Below are 16,932 nucleotides of genomic sequence, written 5' to 3'. Positions count from 1 at the left end.
TTTTAAGTGGGTGGTGTAAAATTTGTACAGGGCAATTAAGCTGTACGCAGGGGAACAAACTGTAAGGCACTCACTCATTTACTGAAAACCAGAATAAAAGCCTCATGAAAGGAATGCTATTTTTTTTTAAATCAAAGTTGCCCTGTGAAACTCAGTGCCACAGGAGCTTAGCCAGATTTTTTTATTTTATTTTGTTTTTTAAAAAGTGCAGAGTTAAATGAATAAAAATAAATTCTGTTCTGATGGAGTGCCAGCAGCAGCATAATTAGGCTGCCACATGGTTTGGTTTTAATTGTACTTAACAGTACTCTTGTGGTCAGTTAAGGAAAGTGATGAAGAATATGGATCAAAGGACTCCTAAGATTTTATTTTCATCTCCACCACTGACCTACTGCATGATCTGGGGAAGCTACCATCCTTCTCTGCCTCAATTTTTCCAACTTACAGAACACCAAAACTGTCCTCCCTAAGGAAGAAAGCATAGGTAAAAAACAGGACTTAGCACGTGATGGGGCTGCACAACCTCAGAAAAACTACTAACAGAAGAATTGTGTGGCTTAGTTAACTGATGTGGTAAAGTACTTTGCACTTAACTTTCATATGAAGTTCCCAAATTATCATATTGGAAAGAGAAAGCTGCATTTTTCCCCCTGATTTCCATCTTGTGTACAAAACATTACCCCCAACTGTATTAAAAACAAAAACAACCCTGCAATAGCTGTTTTTTGTTTTGTTTTTTAATTTTCTTGCAACCACTTAAAACTGTCATAATATACCACAAACTTATATACACTCTTATTTACACAGAAAGAAGCAAAATATTCATCCAAAATATTTTTAAAAACCTTTTGATTAAATTGCTATACCTATCAAAAATGATGGGACTTGATAGGCATATTTTCTTGTGCATATTTCTTCTCCATTTCATATTTCACTCTCAATGCATATATTATATAAAAAACAAGAAAAAAAGCAAGCAGGAAGGACACAAACACAATATGCATTTAAATTGGGTTTTGTTGGTTGGTTGGTTGAAGAACAAGCAGCAAATTTAAAAAGGCAAAACACAGGAAAAGTGCATCAATTCCAATGATTTAGTATAAGAAAGAGGCCTATGCATGGTGATGATACTAGCCAGGATGGAACCTCCCAGCAGACCTCTGATTGTCTACAAAGGCTTTAACACAAGTGAAAAAACAAACAAAAGAACAGGGAGGAGAAACATGAGACCTCAAGAGAAACACAGGAAGTATCTTCCCATGAGGCTTCTTGGAAACTGGAGCTAGATGACTTCTGGAAGAAGCAGGTATTCATTTTTGCCTGGACTTCACAAACTCAGCTATGCATTCACCCTGCTTGACCAAGAGCTTCAGCCTCACCACTAAAGCCAGATCTGATTCCTCACGCAATGCTGGAGACTTTCACAGGTACTCATGGGACAGCAGAGCCAATCACAGGTGTCAGCTTGATTGTGCTAAGTCACTTAGATCCTCGGCTTCTGAAGTTTGTCAGAGTGAGATCTGCTGACTTCCATGGCTTAGGGCTCAGCCTCTCACCACTGGTGTCAGACTAAACAGAGCACGTTTGTCTTCTGATCAAACAATTTCATCTGCCGTGTGTGATATGCTGCAGCACATTGACAGATCCAATTTATGGTGAGCTAGAATCCAGCATGGAGACACTGAAGTCCTACCAATCTTCTACTCCATTTTTGCTGGTCAGTTTTCAAATATGATATTAAAAAAAAGGCAAATTACAATAATGAAGCTTATACCATAATTAGTGTATCCAACCATGACCCACTCTAACCTTTCACCCATAAGGCTGCCTTCAAAAACAAGGCTATTTGTATGATTTGGGAAAAGTTAGGCAACACACTAAAATGTGGCTCAGAACATCATTAATTTGAAATAGTGTTCAACCAACATTTAAGAAGTCTTCAGACACACTCAGTTCAATTGGCCCAGATCCTCAAAGGTATTTTAGCCTCCTAACTTCAACTCATTTCAATGGAAGTTAGGAGCCTAAATACCTGTGAGGACTGGGCCTTTGTGCTTAGTGAATGTATTCAAAACTCACAGTAGGCAGTAACCAGTTCTACAAAAGCTAGTTCGGAAGAAGCTATGTATGGTATCATATTTTTGGCTTATGATAAGGTTACCAAATCCAGTGACTTTTCTTGCCAACATACTTGCCTTGCTCTTTTGTCCTGAACACAACAGTGGGATGGATGTGCAAAGGCATCCGTTTCCTATCCAATCTTAAACTGCAGAATTTGATGGGTTTGCAGAGCCTATTTGGCTGCCATCAAGATCTCATAAGCCAATCAAGCCTCGTGCTAGTTATGTATAAAATCTTTGTACATCATGTGGAAAAATGGAGTGCTAAGTCCTGCAAGTAATAAATATATTTATATTGCTTTGAACTTAGCAACTTAACAGTCCTCTCTTCTCTATATATATCATTAGAACTGGGAATAAGAAATCTAGCACCAAAGTCTGTTACCACAACAGAGAACTCTTAGTGTTGTGATAGGCAGAATCTAAAAACTACACCTGAGTCCCACCAAACATGCTGTCTTTATCAAATCCATAAGGGTCTGGCAAGCTCTTTGGACTTCTGTACCATCCTCAAATGTGAATGGCTTTCTACTTGGTTCCTCAGACAGTGACTTGATTTTTTAAAAAATTCTAGAAAAAAATTGAAAGTAGCTTTAGATCAGTCTTGTACCTTTCCCTTTTTGGAAGGGTCTCTTTCCGTTCCTCTCTGCCTGTTTGGGAGAGTAGGCTAAAAGCTGCTCTTGCACCTGACAGTAACTGGGTCATGTTAACTTGCCATCCAAGGGATGTTATATATGCACATTTTTAGAGACCAAGCGCCTCTCTGCTATGGGCTCATTTTCTACTAGTGCAGGGAGTTCAATACCCACTAATGAAATCTGCTTGCCCAACATGGCTAAATGTAGCCCTGTAAGTAAATGCTATGCGGGTAACACCCTGTTTTCTAAAGCTATGATGTGCTAAACTCAGACTGTATAATGCACCACTCAAGTTTATAATATTAAAAGAAGTGAGGGAGGCAGGAAAAGTAAATCCTGTGCTCCTCCACTGGTCAGCCATGGAAGAGCCTCCTTTACCTCTGTATATACAATAAGTGGTACCTAATAAGGAGCTCATTTTCCTGTAGTGATAATTCCCTAGAGACTTGCAAATGCCATTGCCCTTAATTCCCCCCACCTCCCATGCAACACTTATGGCAAGTGGATACAGTATAATCCCTGAAGCCAGGTGAGGTCACAGCAATACCTGCTGATGAAGATATGATTAGCCTAATGCCAAGATTCACCCAACAAGCTACTCAAAGCTATCTAATTCTGCAGAAACAAAGAAACTATAGTAGCATGTGAGCCTATTTCAAGTCATGTCAGTGCAAGATCAACAGATACAAGCCAAAATAACTCTTTGTATTGTAGATGGAAAAGGATCTTTTAAAACAGTATCAAATAAAAAGATCATCCATAGGCAATCCCCAAATATCCCCTTTAAATCTAGCAATAAAGACAGAGTGCATTTTCCCCAGGAAGTGAAGTGTACAAGAACACGTGTGCAGCATAGAAACATTATACACAAACAACGGAAAACATCCCTTTTGAAAACTCAAATAAAAGTGGATCCCATTGGGACCAGACTGCCAATGCCTTCCAAAGTGAGGCAGAAAAATCAGCCTATAAAACATGCCCAAGGTGACCTGTAGCTACTTCACTGGCCTCTGAAGCAGCTCACAAATGGAGTATGAAATTTATACTTTAAAACAAAACCCTAGACTTTGTGATAAAAAGTTTGTTAAATATCTCTTTATGTTTAAGTTCCGTTATTTTCTGACATCTACCTAAATACACCCATTTTTATCAGGAGGGAAATGTAGCAGTCTTGGCTACAGAGCCATCAGAGCTTGGAGTCAGCTTTTCCTTCAATTAAATAGAGGGTCGTAGAAACCTTGTTCTGCATGATTGTCCAGCCCTGATGTTGCCTGTTGGTCAAGTCTGTCAAGGCAAAGTGCCAAAAGTCACTCCATTTCCCCAAGGGAAAAATCAAGGACCAAAATTTCCATTATTAGATGCATATTGGGAGGGCTTGGAACAGGATTTCAATAAAAATTTGTTTTAAACCTCGCTAGCTATGGATTGAAAAACAAACGAAAGGAGTGTGCATCTCACTCTCAACACCCCCCCCCCCCCAAGGGTACGAACGGGTAAATAGTTTGTCTTACATTTAGATTTTCATTTTAGGGTGGAGGAGAAGGATTCTTTGGAATTTAGCACTTCTCTAAATATTTTTGCCTTGACTGAAGTATTCTAAGAGACGTGCAGCAAAAGAAACACTCTGCTTATCCAGAGCTGCTCTCAGTGAAAGAGGCTTCACTGCATTCACTTCCCCTCAGTGTCTTGGATAGGCCAGGAATGGACACTAGGACAAGGTGAATCCTACAGTTTTCAGTTTACAAAGGATTCCCTAACTGAACCCTACAGTTTGGTTCTAACAACATCCTAGGGACTAAACCCAGTAGGCTTGCATGGAGCTCAGACTGCCTCTATGGTCAGTCTCTAGCTACCATACATCCTGGAAGCCAATAAACATATCTTTCCTGCATTGCCTCGTCAAACAAATTCCCTTAGCAAGCACCAGCATCCCCTACTTTCTTCAAGTATCCTAGTACCTGCCTCAGGGCTTTCTGCAGGAGTGAGTTTGAGTGGAGGGAAAAGCAGGGGAGGCATGCTTTCCGATTTCCCACCTATATGTAAAATCTTAGCTCATGTTCCCCCAGACATTTACGAATACAGGCAGAGGTTGATGAATGGAATCTGGAACTGAGTGCTCATTTTCAAGTGGGTCCGAGGTTTGATGCCATTTCACACAGCAGTATTAGACAGTAAGGTTGGCTCTGTTGCCCACTAAAAGCTTATGAAGAGAACAGCTGTGCAGAACTCCTTATGATGGCTATCTGATTCCATTCAGGTCTGACATGCAGGTCACCACTAGTGCAGCTCCACGGGAAGAAGTCAGTGTAGGCAGGGCTTAGTTTTCAATCACTTTTACCAAATGGCCTTCTCTGAGTAAAAAAAACCTGAGTCATGTCCACACTGCGGCTCCCACACTTGCTTTCTCTGGTGGAGCTGAACTGATGGTGAATTTTCCTAGTTTACACATGACCTGAGATTCATGTAGTGAGGGCAGGGAGAAGAGCAGCATTTAACATGCTCTACTATGATCCCAGCTACTTTGTACATGTAGAAAAGGGACAAAGAGATTCAAGCCATGTTTTTAAAAGATAGGTCCAGTAATTCTACCTGACAGCCAGGATGCAGAAAAGGGAGCCCTTTCCCTTTCTCCCACCCCCAACACAGAGAGAGAGAGACAGACAGAGAGACAGAGAGACAGAGAGAGAGAGTCTATTTTCCAAACTCCTCCTAAGGGAAAAAAGATGATGCTCCTGAAGTGCCAAACAAATGTATGCTGTTTTCAGTCACAGCTTTGGAAAAGAGCTTACCTGGAGATCAGAGCTCCATGGTGATAAGGTTTTGAGCTTTAGATCTCTCTAAGGAACAGCAGCTGCTGTACAGCTACCAATGAACTTCTCAAAAGAATTAACCCCCTCCCATCCTCAGTAACCACTTTTACTGTGCAGGCGGGCAGAGGTAGTTTAAAAAAAAAATCCCAAAACACGAATATAAAAGAAACAACACTCTTGCTATACTGTACATTCAGAACCCTGTGGCCACATCATTGTCCTGACAATGAGCTAATTTAAATTAAAAAAAAAAAAGCGCTGATGTGTAAAGAGCACATCCCAAAGCTAGTGCGGTCTTAAAGCAAATGTTCTCTTTCGGAGAAAGGAAATGGAGTTCTTCTTGATTGGTTAGGAATAGGAAAAACATTTTCCAGTAGCTGCCTTCTCACTTACATGGCATCCGTCTCTCCTTTATCTTTTTTAATTCTGCACCACCAGAACTCTTGAAACGTCTGTCTCCTTATAGGAAACGTTTCTGTAACCATTTTTTAAAAATTAAAAAAGGCATGATCAGAGTGAGAGACTCATGTTCCCAAGCTAGCAGCCAGCTGGTAGGGCAGCTGCTATGTTTGCATTGACATTTTGCTCCAGATGTTGTCTTCCTTCCCTCAAAGTGCAAAACTGTGGCTGAACAGATGTTTGTAGGTCACCAGAACTGGAGCCTCACTTTAACCCCATTTGGCTTTCGCTGCCAGAAAGGGAGGAGCATGTTGCTGCAGTTGTGCTTCCAAAGGTCCACTTCCATTTGGCCACTCCTCAGTTAGCAAACTGCTGATAAAAAGCAAGTTTGACCCTTTCAATGTGGTGGCAAAGTTTAATGGCTGGCCCAAGTTTCAAGTCCATGCACTCCTGAACAGTGGGGAGGGTGAGCAGGAGAAGAGCCTGACCATCTATTTCCTGTCAGGAGACAAACAAAACATTGGTAAGGTAGAATTAGTTGCTCATTTACTCCCATTCAAATTTTGGCTTCCTCGAGTTTCAGCTCATGACTCTCTACCTCTAGGAATTTGCTGTTTCACTTGTGCTGCCTCATTGAGCTAGAAATCTCCCTCTCATCACCTACTTGCTTCCTTCCTTCCTCATCTTGAAGTGCAGGTCCATTCTAAATTGTCTAAACAAGATATCATATGGTTTCATCCTTACTGTCTCAATGGTTCCAGAGAAAATGTATTCAGTTTACAAGTAATGTTTTTTTCCTAATTTCTAGCCCTGCAAACTCAGTCTGTGTTCAGAGAAGCAATCTGGGTTGTGTTCTCATGCATCCCCACACTGTAATACAAGTTGTGCCAGCCAAATTACACCCTCAATAACACCTACAGCCTTCATATTACGCCCTTAGCAAAATTTGTGTTCACCACCAAGGAGGGGCCTGGCAATTTGTAGTACTGGGCACTTAATAGGCAAGACTAGCAAAATCCACCTTTGAAAAATAGATGTAATATGAAAAAATACATTAAAAGGATTCTCACTTTTGTGCTGTATTTTTGATACCCTCTTAAATATGGATTAAAGTTTCTTTCCCTAATGACTCCCTGTGATAAACAAGGCTGAATCCCCACTTTGTCACTCCGAGTGCAGAAAGCAGGGGCCTGCAAGGATTCTAAAAGTTAATACTTGCCAGTCCAGGCTTGTATTAAACTCCCAAGGATACAGCTTTTCTCTGACCTTTGGCTTGGTAAATGCTGCCAACACCCAAATGCAAAAAAAACCCCTTTGAACCCAGGAAGGAGCACTTGGGAATTCCTCTCTGTGGAGTACCCTCAAGTCCTTTCACCCCCCTCCAGGGAAGAGCTGAGAAAGAAAACAAAGCTGTTTTCTTTGGCTATCAGCTAATCAAACAACATGCACAAACCTAACCCGTTAGGACACCAAAAATCCAATCCTGTTCTTAAAAAAAGTAAATTGTATTAAAACAAAAAGAAAGAAAATACAGCTAAAACATAGGCACTTGCTAGATTTTAAAAGAGCAATTCCAAAAATTAAGCACCCAAACTAACTTCTTGGGGTTTTAGCTTAAACGTTACAAGATAAGAAATAAACGAGACAGCATCTAACTAAACATTTCCTATCCAAATTATTTCTTCTACGTATGGAAAATATTTGTTCATACCTGGTTCAAACCTTACACAGCATTTCTACTTATAGCATTGCTGCTCCGTGTTCCTGCAGCCCAGAAAAACAACAGACAAAGGGAAAGTTTTTTCCCCCCCATTTAAAAAAAATCTAGCCTTCCCATTGGCTCTTTTGGTCAGGTGCCAACTTTTTTTTCTTTACCTGGGGGACTTTTTAACCCTTTACAGGTAAAGCAAGTAAAGAACAGCTACCAAGAGGTATTTTACAGCTAACTGGCTGTCCATCAAAGGGAGCTATCCCCCTGTTTATTTATCACACTCCCTCTTCATTAGTGCATCAGCAAAGCACTGTGTGATGCCTGGTAACAAATATTTAGCAGTCTCCAAACTTTAAGGTTTACAAAGCACTCTGTAAGTGTTATTTATAGTAAACGGTACAATATTTACCAATCATTTGACACTGGGAGTGCTACTTGGGTCAAGATAACAAGCTCTATATCCTCTTTCAAATAGGCCACTGAATTCATTGTGACCTGTTTTAGTTGCTGAGTAACAGTTTTCTCCCAAGTCAGTTTTGGAAATCAAATGCAGCACATAGCAAAACGTTCAGTAAGCAATGGAACATAATCGAATGCCTCTATGCTAGAACGAGCTGTAAGAAACAAAGTGTAAAGTTTTTTGCCATATCAAAAACATTATAAAAACTGCAGCAACTATGTTTTACCCTTTAGTAATTAAAACTGGTTTCCTGTGGTCAGTCAATCAGCAGATAATGCAGCAGCAGGTTCACGTATTTTAAAAAGAAGCGTTGCATACCTGATCCAGGAAAATTCTGGCTAATGGGGCACAGTCTGTGGATTTGAGGAACCGCACGACATCAGCCACGCTCCATTCCAGAGGGTTACTGTCCAGCTGCAGCTTTTCGGCAACTTCATTCTTTATTTCCTAACCCACCCGCCCCCCCCAAACACCAAAACGTTATATTTGCCACGTCCAAAAATATTGCCATGTTCACATAGCATGTTTCTAAAATAACTCTGAACTTGAGAGGTAGCATAGTTGAGCAGAATGCTAAGGATCAGAAGTCAGGAAGTGCTGAGTTCTAAAATCCCAGCTCTGCCAATGGCTTGCTGTGCAGCATTTGGAAAAATTCCCCGAACTCGTTATTTTAACATTTTTTATATTGGGGTAGTATCCTCGCCTCCCTCCCAGACAAGTCGTGTAGATCAGTAATATTTGTATGCTGCTTTGAGCATGGGAAGGGCTAGTCCCCTCAAGTTCATGGCCCCTGCCTAACACCAGGTATGGTGGTGCACAATCTCAGGCTCTTATTGGATTTCTCTCTGCTCCTGGATTCCCAGGTAGGAGCAGGGCCTGAAAACACGTATTTTGAAAACAAGAGAATGCATCTTTCCCATTCAGGTGCAGAACTCCCCCTGATTATCACTGTATCACACTAGAAGTCTAGACTAGCATCACATACAGTACACAAGCAAAATCTTAGCTGTGACCTTGGCAATATTAGGGCAAAATAACTTTCCAAATGAATAGACCGTTATGAGATGATCTGAGAATATGAAGTCACCATTAAGGTTGTGTGGAAGTGATAGTTGTGGTATGTATTGCTTTTCAGCCTGTATTGGAGATGGAAGTGAAAATTTTATGGAGTGCTTCTGATGGCATTTTAAGCAATATGACAATGGCACATTGGACCTTCTTATTTTCATGCTTAAGAAGCTTCTTAAGCTTTGGGTGGGTCCTGATATAATCAAACTACATTTCATTACAGTTATGTTAACTTTAAGTTTTAATAATTACAGATTCAATGCATACTCGAGTTCTGAAGGAACAGTCTGGTACAGCAGCAGCTTGTCACTTCATCACAAATAGGGGGGTTTTATTTTTAAGAAATAGCAAAATTTGCTGATAATTTTGATAATAAATTTCAAAGATATGATCCTCTTACAAGAGAATTTTGGCCTTGGCTGAGTGAACAGATTAGATCATCACAGCTGCTATATTAAACCCCTTTAGAGTCAACATTTGCTCTGTCAACCCTTCTCCTTGCAATTCAAGGAATGTCACTTTTGCATTTAGCACTGGGAAGACAGGACACAGAATGCTCCAGGTGTACATTGGAAATTAAACGCAACTTTCAATCAGGATGATTAGTGAAATTCACAGCAAACTGCCAAATGGAGGAAAAGTCTGAATTAATGATATCTCCCTCCCCACACCTGGGGAAGTGACCAAATCACTGAGGAAGTAAAAGATTTTGTGCTTTCAGAGGTACCTTTGGTGAAGGGGGTTTATTTTCATCATCAGAGAAGGAAAAGGTCCGGTGCTTCCTCTTCCGCTTGTCTTGATCCTGAGCCAGGCAGTGGGACAGTTCACTTTGTGTGGGAGAGGAGGACCGCGATTTCTTCTCAGACACTTCCGACTCTTCAAGCAGTTCATCTTGCTGCTCTGAGGTGCTGTCCTCACTCATTGATTCTTCATCTACGTCATCCTGGTCATCCTCTTCCTCTCCCCCACTGCCCTGAAGGAGAAGAGAAATAATAAATTTAGAATGGGAAATTTAGTACATAAAAGTCCTATGATGGTCTCTGATCTTTACGCTCACAGTTGCATGCAGTGCTGCTGTAATGATGTTGGTCCCAGCATATTAAAAAGACAAGGTTGGTGAGGTAATATCTTTTATTGGATCAACTTCTGCCAGTGAGAGAGATAAGACTTTGAAAGATACTACCTCACCCACCTTGTCTCTCTGATCTACAGTAACCGTTTGGCTGCACAGAGTCTAAAGGAACTGGTAACTGGCTGTGCACAGAGTCCTGTTCCAACACCAAGGCAATCTATGAACATACACTGTACTGTGCAAGTTTTCTCTAGCTGCATACCTGGAGAGATCCAACTGGAGAGTTGTCCACTGAGGTGGACGAACGTTTTTTCTTATGGACAAAGAAGTGTTTTCGTCTCTTCCTCCTCTTGCTTGGTTTCTTCATGCCTGCTTCCAGATTACTGTGGCCACCTGGTGGTCGGCCAATCCTTTTGTTTTTCCTCTTCCCATAATAGTGTGCTACATAGACAAAAGCAAAGGGTGTGTGCTTCACATGCGTTGTGTTGCAATGGAACTTCAGCATCATTAGTTATCACTTATCAGCCCTCAGGAATGCAGAATCATTAACAGAAAGCTTTCCAACAGAAATCCCAACTGTGGAGAACATCAGCATGAATGGGTCTATTCTTTCCCTCAATACAATACATTAAATATGTGTTTATTAATAAAGTTAATCACCCAACAAAAGGAGATTATATTTCTTTAGTTCTGAGAAAGGCCTCAAATGAACAGATTTTGGTGCAAATAATATCATCAGCTATAGAGTGGCAGATAGTGGTGGTGGGGTTCTGCAGGATTTGGCATCCCCTGTACAGATCTATTGAGATGATACATAATCTACTCTCACTGTGGCCAGGAGCTCAAATTAGTAAAATACATTATGGAGGCAGTTTGTTCTAAAGCAGAGTGGCAGGAGTGACATAACTTTTAATGAAAGTATCCTGGAATCAGTTTTTGTCCTAGAAATCATCAGCAGGAATTAATACAACATTAGGCATAATAGTTGGTTTTATGATGTTGCAGTTCACTGTCAGATAATCATTGTTTTGATCCAAGATATTGATATCTAGGTCTATATCATTAGCACTTGGGCTGCTCATCAGGGTGAATGAAGTGATATATAATTTGTAACACACTTTGAGATCCTTCTGGATCAAAGGCATTGTCTAAATGAAGATCATTACATTGGCAAAAAACCCTGGTATCTACTCACTGTATTTGGTCTTTGTCAGGACAGAGCAGTTCTCTGAACACTTATCTAGCACCATCTGTGGGCCAAAGAGATTTGGACAGCATTCCAATTTGATGCAGGTTGTTCTACAGAAATCTGCCACCCGATCTGCTGTTCTCACAACCTCCACAGTGGCACGGTAACTCTTCCCTTTGTACCTGCCATTGGAGAATATCATCATAATCTAGCGGGTCCTAATACTGTTATTTACTGTGACAAAGATGCTATATTACATTATCAACATCAGACATTACATATTCAAAATAAGTTTGAAGAGAGCTTGTGAAAGGCTTTGGATCAACAACCATAAAAACCAAGTCCCTCCCTTCAGCAACATAAAATGACAGATGCACATGTGAATACAATTTAACAAGCTAGTACAGCATGGGCAGTTGCTGTGCCAAGCTTTTGCACACTGCCCTGCTAGTATGTTTCCAATATAATTTGGAAGAAATATTCCCATACTTTATATGAGTATGGAGACTAAACCATCTAATCTAAGATGGTAATGCAAAAATTGCCAATTAATGTCCATTGGATGTAGACACCTGCTTACTAGGATCTGGATTCACTCCATCAACTCACTGCAGAGGCCACTGAACAACCATTAAATGGATAACTTACAGACCCTAGTGAACTCAGGTTCATTTGGCAGGTTATCTGGACGTGGAAAGCTACATATCACATTACCAACCCCCCCTGTGCCACCAGCCACTCTTCCTCAACCTACTCAGCAACTTATCAAGGAATGGAAAGGCTACTAACACCATGGCTCTATGTGCCAGAATGACAGCTTCTCTTTTGACTACAGACGACAAACTAATGTTTTCCCTGGTGCCTGTGGAGGATGAAGCAATAAGAAAGAGCATTTTCTATGTGCCCACTAGCCTTATATGATGCAGACAGATTTTATGGAGGAACTACATGCTGTGGGGGTGTTGTGTATAGCTGAGTCAAGCACCATTCCCAAGCTTTGCTTTTTTAGTACATCCAGTGGTATGTGCTAGTGAGTCTATTGGGGATACCTCAGACCACAATTCTTCTATTTAGAATTGCATAATGGCCCTAAAATCTGAAACATGGAGAAAAAACAGGCAGTGATTTTCATAGGTAGCCTGCCCACTCATCTGTGACCTCACTGTTAAATCAGATGAATATTTTTAATAATTGCAATAAGCCACTCAAAACTGACCTTTCCTTTCTCACACTATTTTATTTACATAAGCTTTTCTATGGACTCTTCATCACTATATCTGAGTACACAGAACTCCGACAAGGTAGGTAAGTATGTCCATTTTACAGTTGGGGAATGGAGGCAATGAGAGAGCTAGTGACTTGCTTAAGGTCATGCAGTAAGTCTGTGGTGGAGCTGGAAACAGAATCCTGATCTCCTGGTTGGGTAAAAGTCCAGTGCCTCAACTACAGGACCATCCTTCTTCTCTTTTGGGTAGTTAACCAAGTGGCTCAAAATTGCTGGGTTTAATAATTCTATTATGTTAACATGATCACAACGTTCTTTCACTGTGGTTCCTCGCCACATATTGGTTTCTCAGTAACAGTGAAATCAGAGACCAGTAAGGCCCAGCAGGAGCACTGGGCAGGATATTTGCATCAAAAATGTAAAAGGGATTCCCCAACCCAGCTCTTCCCAGTGCTGGACTCCAGCTCAGTAAATAGGCTAATATTTAAAGGGAAACCTTTTTCCACTATGGAATTTGGCTGAAGGTCCTGACAGCCTGAAAACCTTTCCTGACACTTTCAAAGCAGAAACACAAAATTATCTTCAATCAAATTACAAATCTTTTACCCTTTTGCTGCTGATCTGCTAGTGCATATGCTATGTTGTACTAGTTACTCCAGTAATACTGCACTGAAATCAAAGTAGTGTCAGAGCACACCTGATACTGTAAGCAACAGCACACCAGCTGCACTCTGCTGGATGTTCCTGAAACATTTTGCACAAGTTGGAGGGTTAAGTTTTGCAATGTCCTTATTTGTCTTAGAATCATAGAATATCAGGGTTGAAAGGGACCTCAGGAGATCATCCAGTCCAACCCCCTGCTCAAAGCAGGACCTATCCCCAATTTTTGCCTCAGATCCCTAAATGGCCCCCTCAAGGACTGAACTCACAACCCTGGGTTTAGCAGGCTAATGCTCAAACCACTGAGCTATCCCTCCCTCCCTTGAACAAACCTCATGTAATTTTCCTAAAAGGCAAATAGTTAAACAAAAATGTAGATTGTAGAAGATATTACTGCTGGGATCAGTTGGACTGGGATGTGGGGCAGGAATTTACTTTGCTTTCAGGGTCTCTCCATGCCCATGCCAGGCAGCATCCTCATCCAGCTGGAGTTCTCGAAGAACACGGCTAGGTTTGTAGGCTGCGTTGATTAATAAAGTGAGAACCTACAAATGGAAACGAAAGGAGGAGGAAAAACCCATTAGGTTATTCATATAGTAAATATGTTTTAACAGGCTAGGGTGGATTGGCAGATTAATTCCATTTATCTGAATTAACTAGCATCAAACCACTACTATCTGAGCATTAAAAAAAACTCATTCATAGTGGGATTTTGGAAAAAAAGCAACTGCTTACATGATAAATTATAACAGACAGTCTAAGTAGGGTCTTGCCAAGCCTTCAAAATTTGACTGCCAAAAGATTACTGATTTCAGCAGCTCCCAGAAATTTTTGGAGCTTCACTGTCCTTATCTCATATCACCCAACTTAATTCAAGGGTAGACATTGTAAAGCTCAGGCAGTTGTGGGTAATGCCAGTGACATTTTGCTGCCTGTGCATGCTACTTCATTCTTGAGCTTTTACTATTAATCATGTTTATTATGGTAGTTCCTAAAAGACAACCAAGAATGCCATTGTGCAGGGCACTGTATGAAGAGTAGTAGATTGCCTGCCCCCCAAAAGCTTGTAATTTAAATAGATAAGACAGACTCTGGGTGGGGAAAAAGGGTATAATTCTGGGTATCACCCAAAAGGTATGGTCCTGTGTACTCAATGACTTCTTGGCTGTGGAATCAGCCATGTGCTACAGAACTGGGCACCAGAATCTAAGGCTTCATTTAAAAAAAAGTTTCTAGCCTTTGTCACAGTGATCATCTGCTCACATCTGCAATTTTATCAGTCCAGTGTTGCCTTCCTGATTCTGCAGACAACCTGAGTAAAGAGCTCTGAAAAGTACTAGCAACCTCATATGTCAGTGGGGTGTTAATCACTTTGACATTCAACCCATCTTTAGGTTTCAGAGTTAACTATTTTAGCGCTATTCTTTTTAGCAGAAAGATCTAGATAAGATGTTTATCCCTACCGTCCCAAACCACCTCCAAACACATTCCCAGGTGTCAAAGGCCTCAATTTGCCAAACCTCCAGCTTTACCCCATCAGCTTCTTCAAGGTGATTACATGCATCAGCTCAAAACTCAGATACATCTAAAACCAAAAATGAGGGGCAGGATAAAATATATTGAGCACATCAATATAAACACAAGGGGTATTATATTGATTGTAGTAGTCATTTTCGTAATTCAACTCTTGGATGGATTTTCAAAGATGATGAACACCTGTAGCTGCTACTGACTTTGGTAGGATTTGTGGGTATTCATCAGCACTTCTGAAAGTCAGGCCTTTTTTTAATTTAAACGGAGCTGCCACAGAATTTCCAGTCTGCCACACAGGGGGTACTGCAGAATCCAGAAGCCTTGTTGTATACCTAGGCTCAGCTTGCTGTGGAGTACCCCGAGCCTTGCTCAAAAGAGCTGTAGAAGTCCATAGTGAAGCAAATTAAACTATTCAATTCACCCTCTACGAAATGAAACATCTGTATCAACATAACAGAATCCAATGTGGGAAGAGCTAGCAACATTTGCATTTAACAAGTGAAGAGACAAACCAAGGATCATCACTCCTAGAAAGGGTGCAAAAGCACCTCCACAAAGGATCTTGTGCATTTGTACCATATTCTGTCCATGAGAGAACACCATTTCTCTACTCAATGAGCACAAAAGCTACTATTTAAAAAAAACAAAAACAAAACAAACACCCATTAATGACATTTAACATGCAACGAAGGTCTCTCCCAGAGGCAGCTTCTATAATCTGGTGCTTTCTCACAGGAATACAAATTTGTCATGACAGATCAAACCAATGGTTCATCAAGGCCAGCATCCTGCCTTGGGCAGTTGCTGATGCCATATGCTTCAGAGGAAGGCGACTCCTGTGCCCCCATAAAGCTGCCTGGCCAACTGTACACCTTAAGTTACAATTAACTATTTCCCAAGCCTCATGGCAGTCACCTTACACCCAAAGCATACAATTTGATTATCTTTAACCTGCTTAGCTGCAAGTTTATTGAGGGTATTAGTTTATCTAACTCTGAAAACTCAGCTACAGTATTCAACTGTGGCTTACTCTTTTTTTTTTTTTTTAACCTCCAGTTCATGCAAAGTGTTTACACACACACAGAAAGTTGATCTGCATCAGAAAAAATGTACATTTCTGCAGTGGTGCACCTCTGCAAATGATAACAATGGTAGAAGCTGTAGATGGGGTTCGGTCTTTTGACCACCATCTTGGCTGTCACCAAAGGACAGGAAAATGCTTACAGATTTTCCTAGTGTATGCAAGACTACCGTGATTTTTATACATGGCATGGTTTGAATTTTCCATTAAAATCATAAACTTAGAAGTGGCTGTCACAAGAGGCTTGAGAAAGTCTTCCCTATGATCTTTGCTTCCTGATTTTTGTTTGATGCAATAAAGCAGAGGACTGGGAGTTAACTCCCACACTTAACCCACATTCTATTCATTTTGGGAGAGTTGTGCTGAAGTGGGAAAAATATTTTCGAGGAATTTCCCAAGAAAAAAAACATTCACCATTTCATTTCAGGAGATATCGCACCCCAGACATATTGTTGCGGAAAATTCAGCAAGATGACTATTGTCAGAAGAGATATTTTCATGTGATTTGCTGTGTAATATTTTGTTGAAAAGAGGCAGTTTTCAATTGGAAAATGTATCCATTTTCACTCACAATGCTCCCTGTGAGTGAAAAAGTTATGAATCTGGCAGATTTGCACAGACATAGGCCCAATTAAGTATCTGCAACAAAATACAAAGAACTATTTAAAAAGACAGCTTTCCCATTCAGTTGGGAATATTTTGCACCACTCTACTTTTTTTCATAGGATAGAAACCATATTTCACATATTCCAACACAACACAATAGACCACAGAAGCTTTTTGGGCTGCTTGAAATGCTTTTTTTTTTTTTTGCACAAAGAAAAAAAAAGTGCTAAAATACTATGAACTAATTGGATATTATAGGGATTTTAATAGGGCTGAACTATTCTAACATCAGCTGGTAGTTTTCAGTAATGTTAATTAGGGTTTACTTGACACAAAAATAAGAAATGCAATAATAATGAA

The 16,932-nt window shown here is 40.5% G+C and overlaps 1 protein-coding gene across 2 annotated transcripts in view; it reads right to left on the bottom strand.

Moving 5' to 3' along the window:
* Nucleotides 1-719: 719 nt before the first annotated feature.
* Nucleotides 720-16,932, bottom strand: part of SFMBT1 (Scm like with four mbt domains 1) — a 139,431-nt gene continuing 123,218 nt past the window's right edge. For both annotated transcript variants that reach the window (XM_043551602.1, XM_043551603.1), the window contains exons 15-20: nt 13,788-13,897; nt 11,474-11,649; nt 10,541-10,719; nt 9,934-10,179; nt 8,457-8,585; nt 720-6,465 (exon numbers count right to left, since the gene is read on the bottom strand). In XM_043551602.1, the coding sequence (XP_043407537.1) occupies nt 6,325-6,465; nt 8,457-8,585; nt 9,934-10,179; nt 10,541-10,719; nt 11,474-11,649; nt 13,788-13,897 (981 nt within the window). In that variant the 3' untranslated portion in view covers nt 720-6,324. The remainder of the gene's footprint in view (nt 6,466-8,456; nt 8,586-9,933; nt 10,180-10,540; nt 10,720-11,473; nt 11,650-13,787; nt 13,898-16,932) is intronic.

The sequence above is a fragment of the Chelonia mydas genome, chromosome 7 (assembly GCF_015237465.2).
Source record: "Chelonia mydas isolate rCheMyd1 chromosome 7, rCheMyd1.pri.v2, whole genome shotgun sequence".
Taxonomy (NCBI): domain Eukaryota; kingdom Metazoa; phylum Chordata; order Testudines; family Cheloniidae; genus Chelonia; species Chelonia mydas.
Note: the sequence above shows the minus strand (reverse complement) of the source record. Positions and strands in the feature narration are given on the sequence as shown.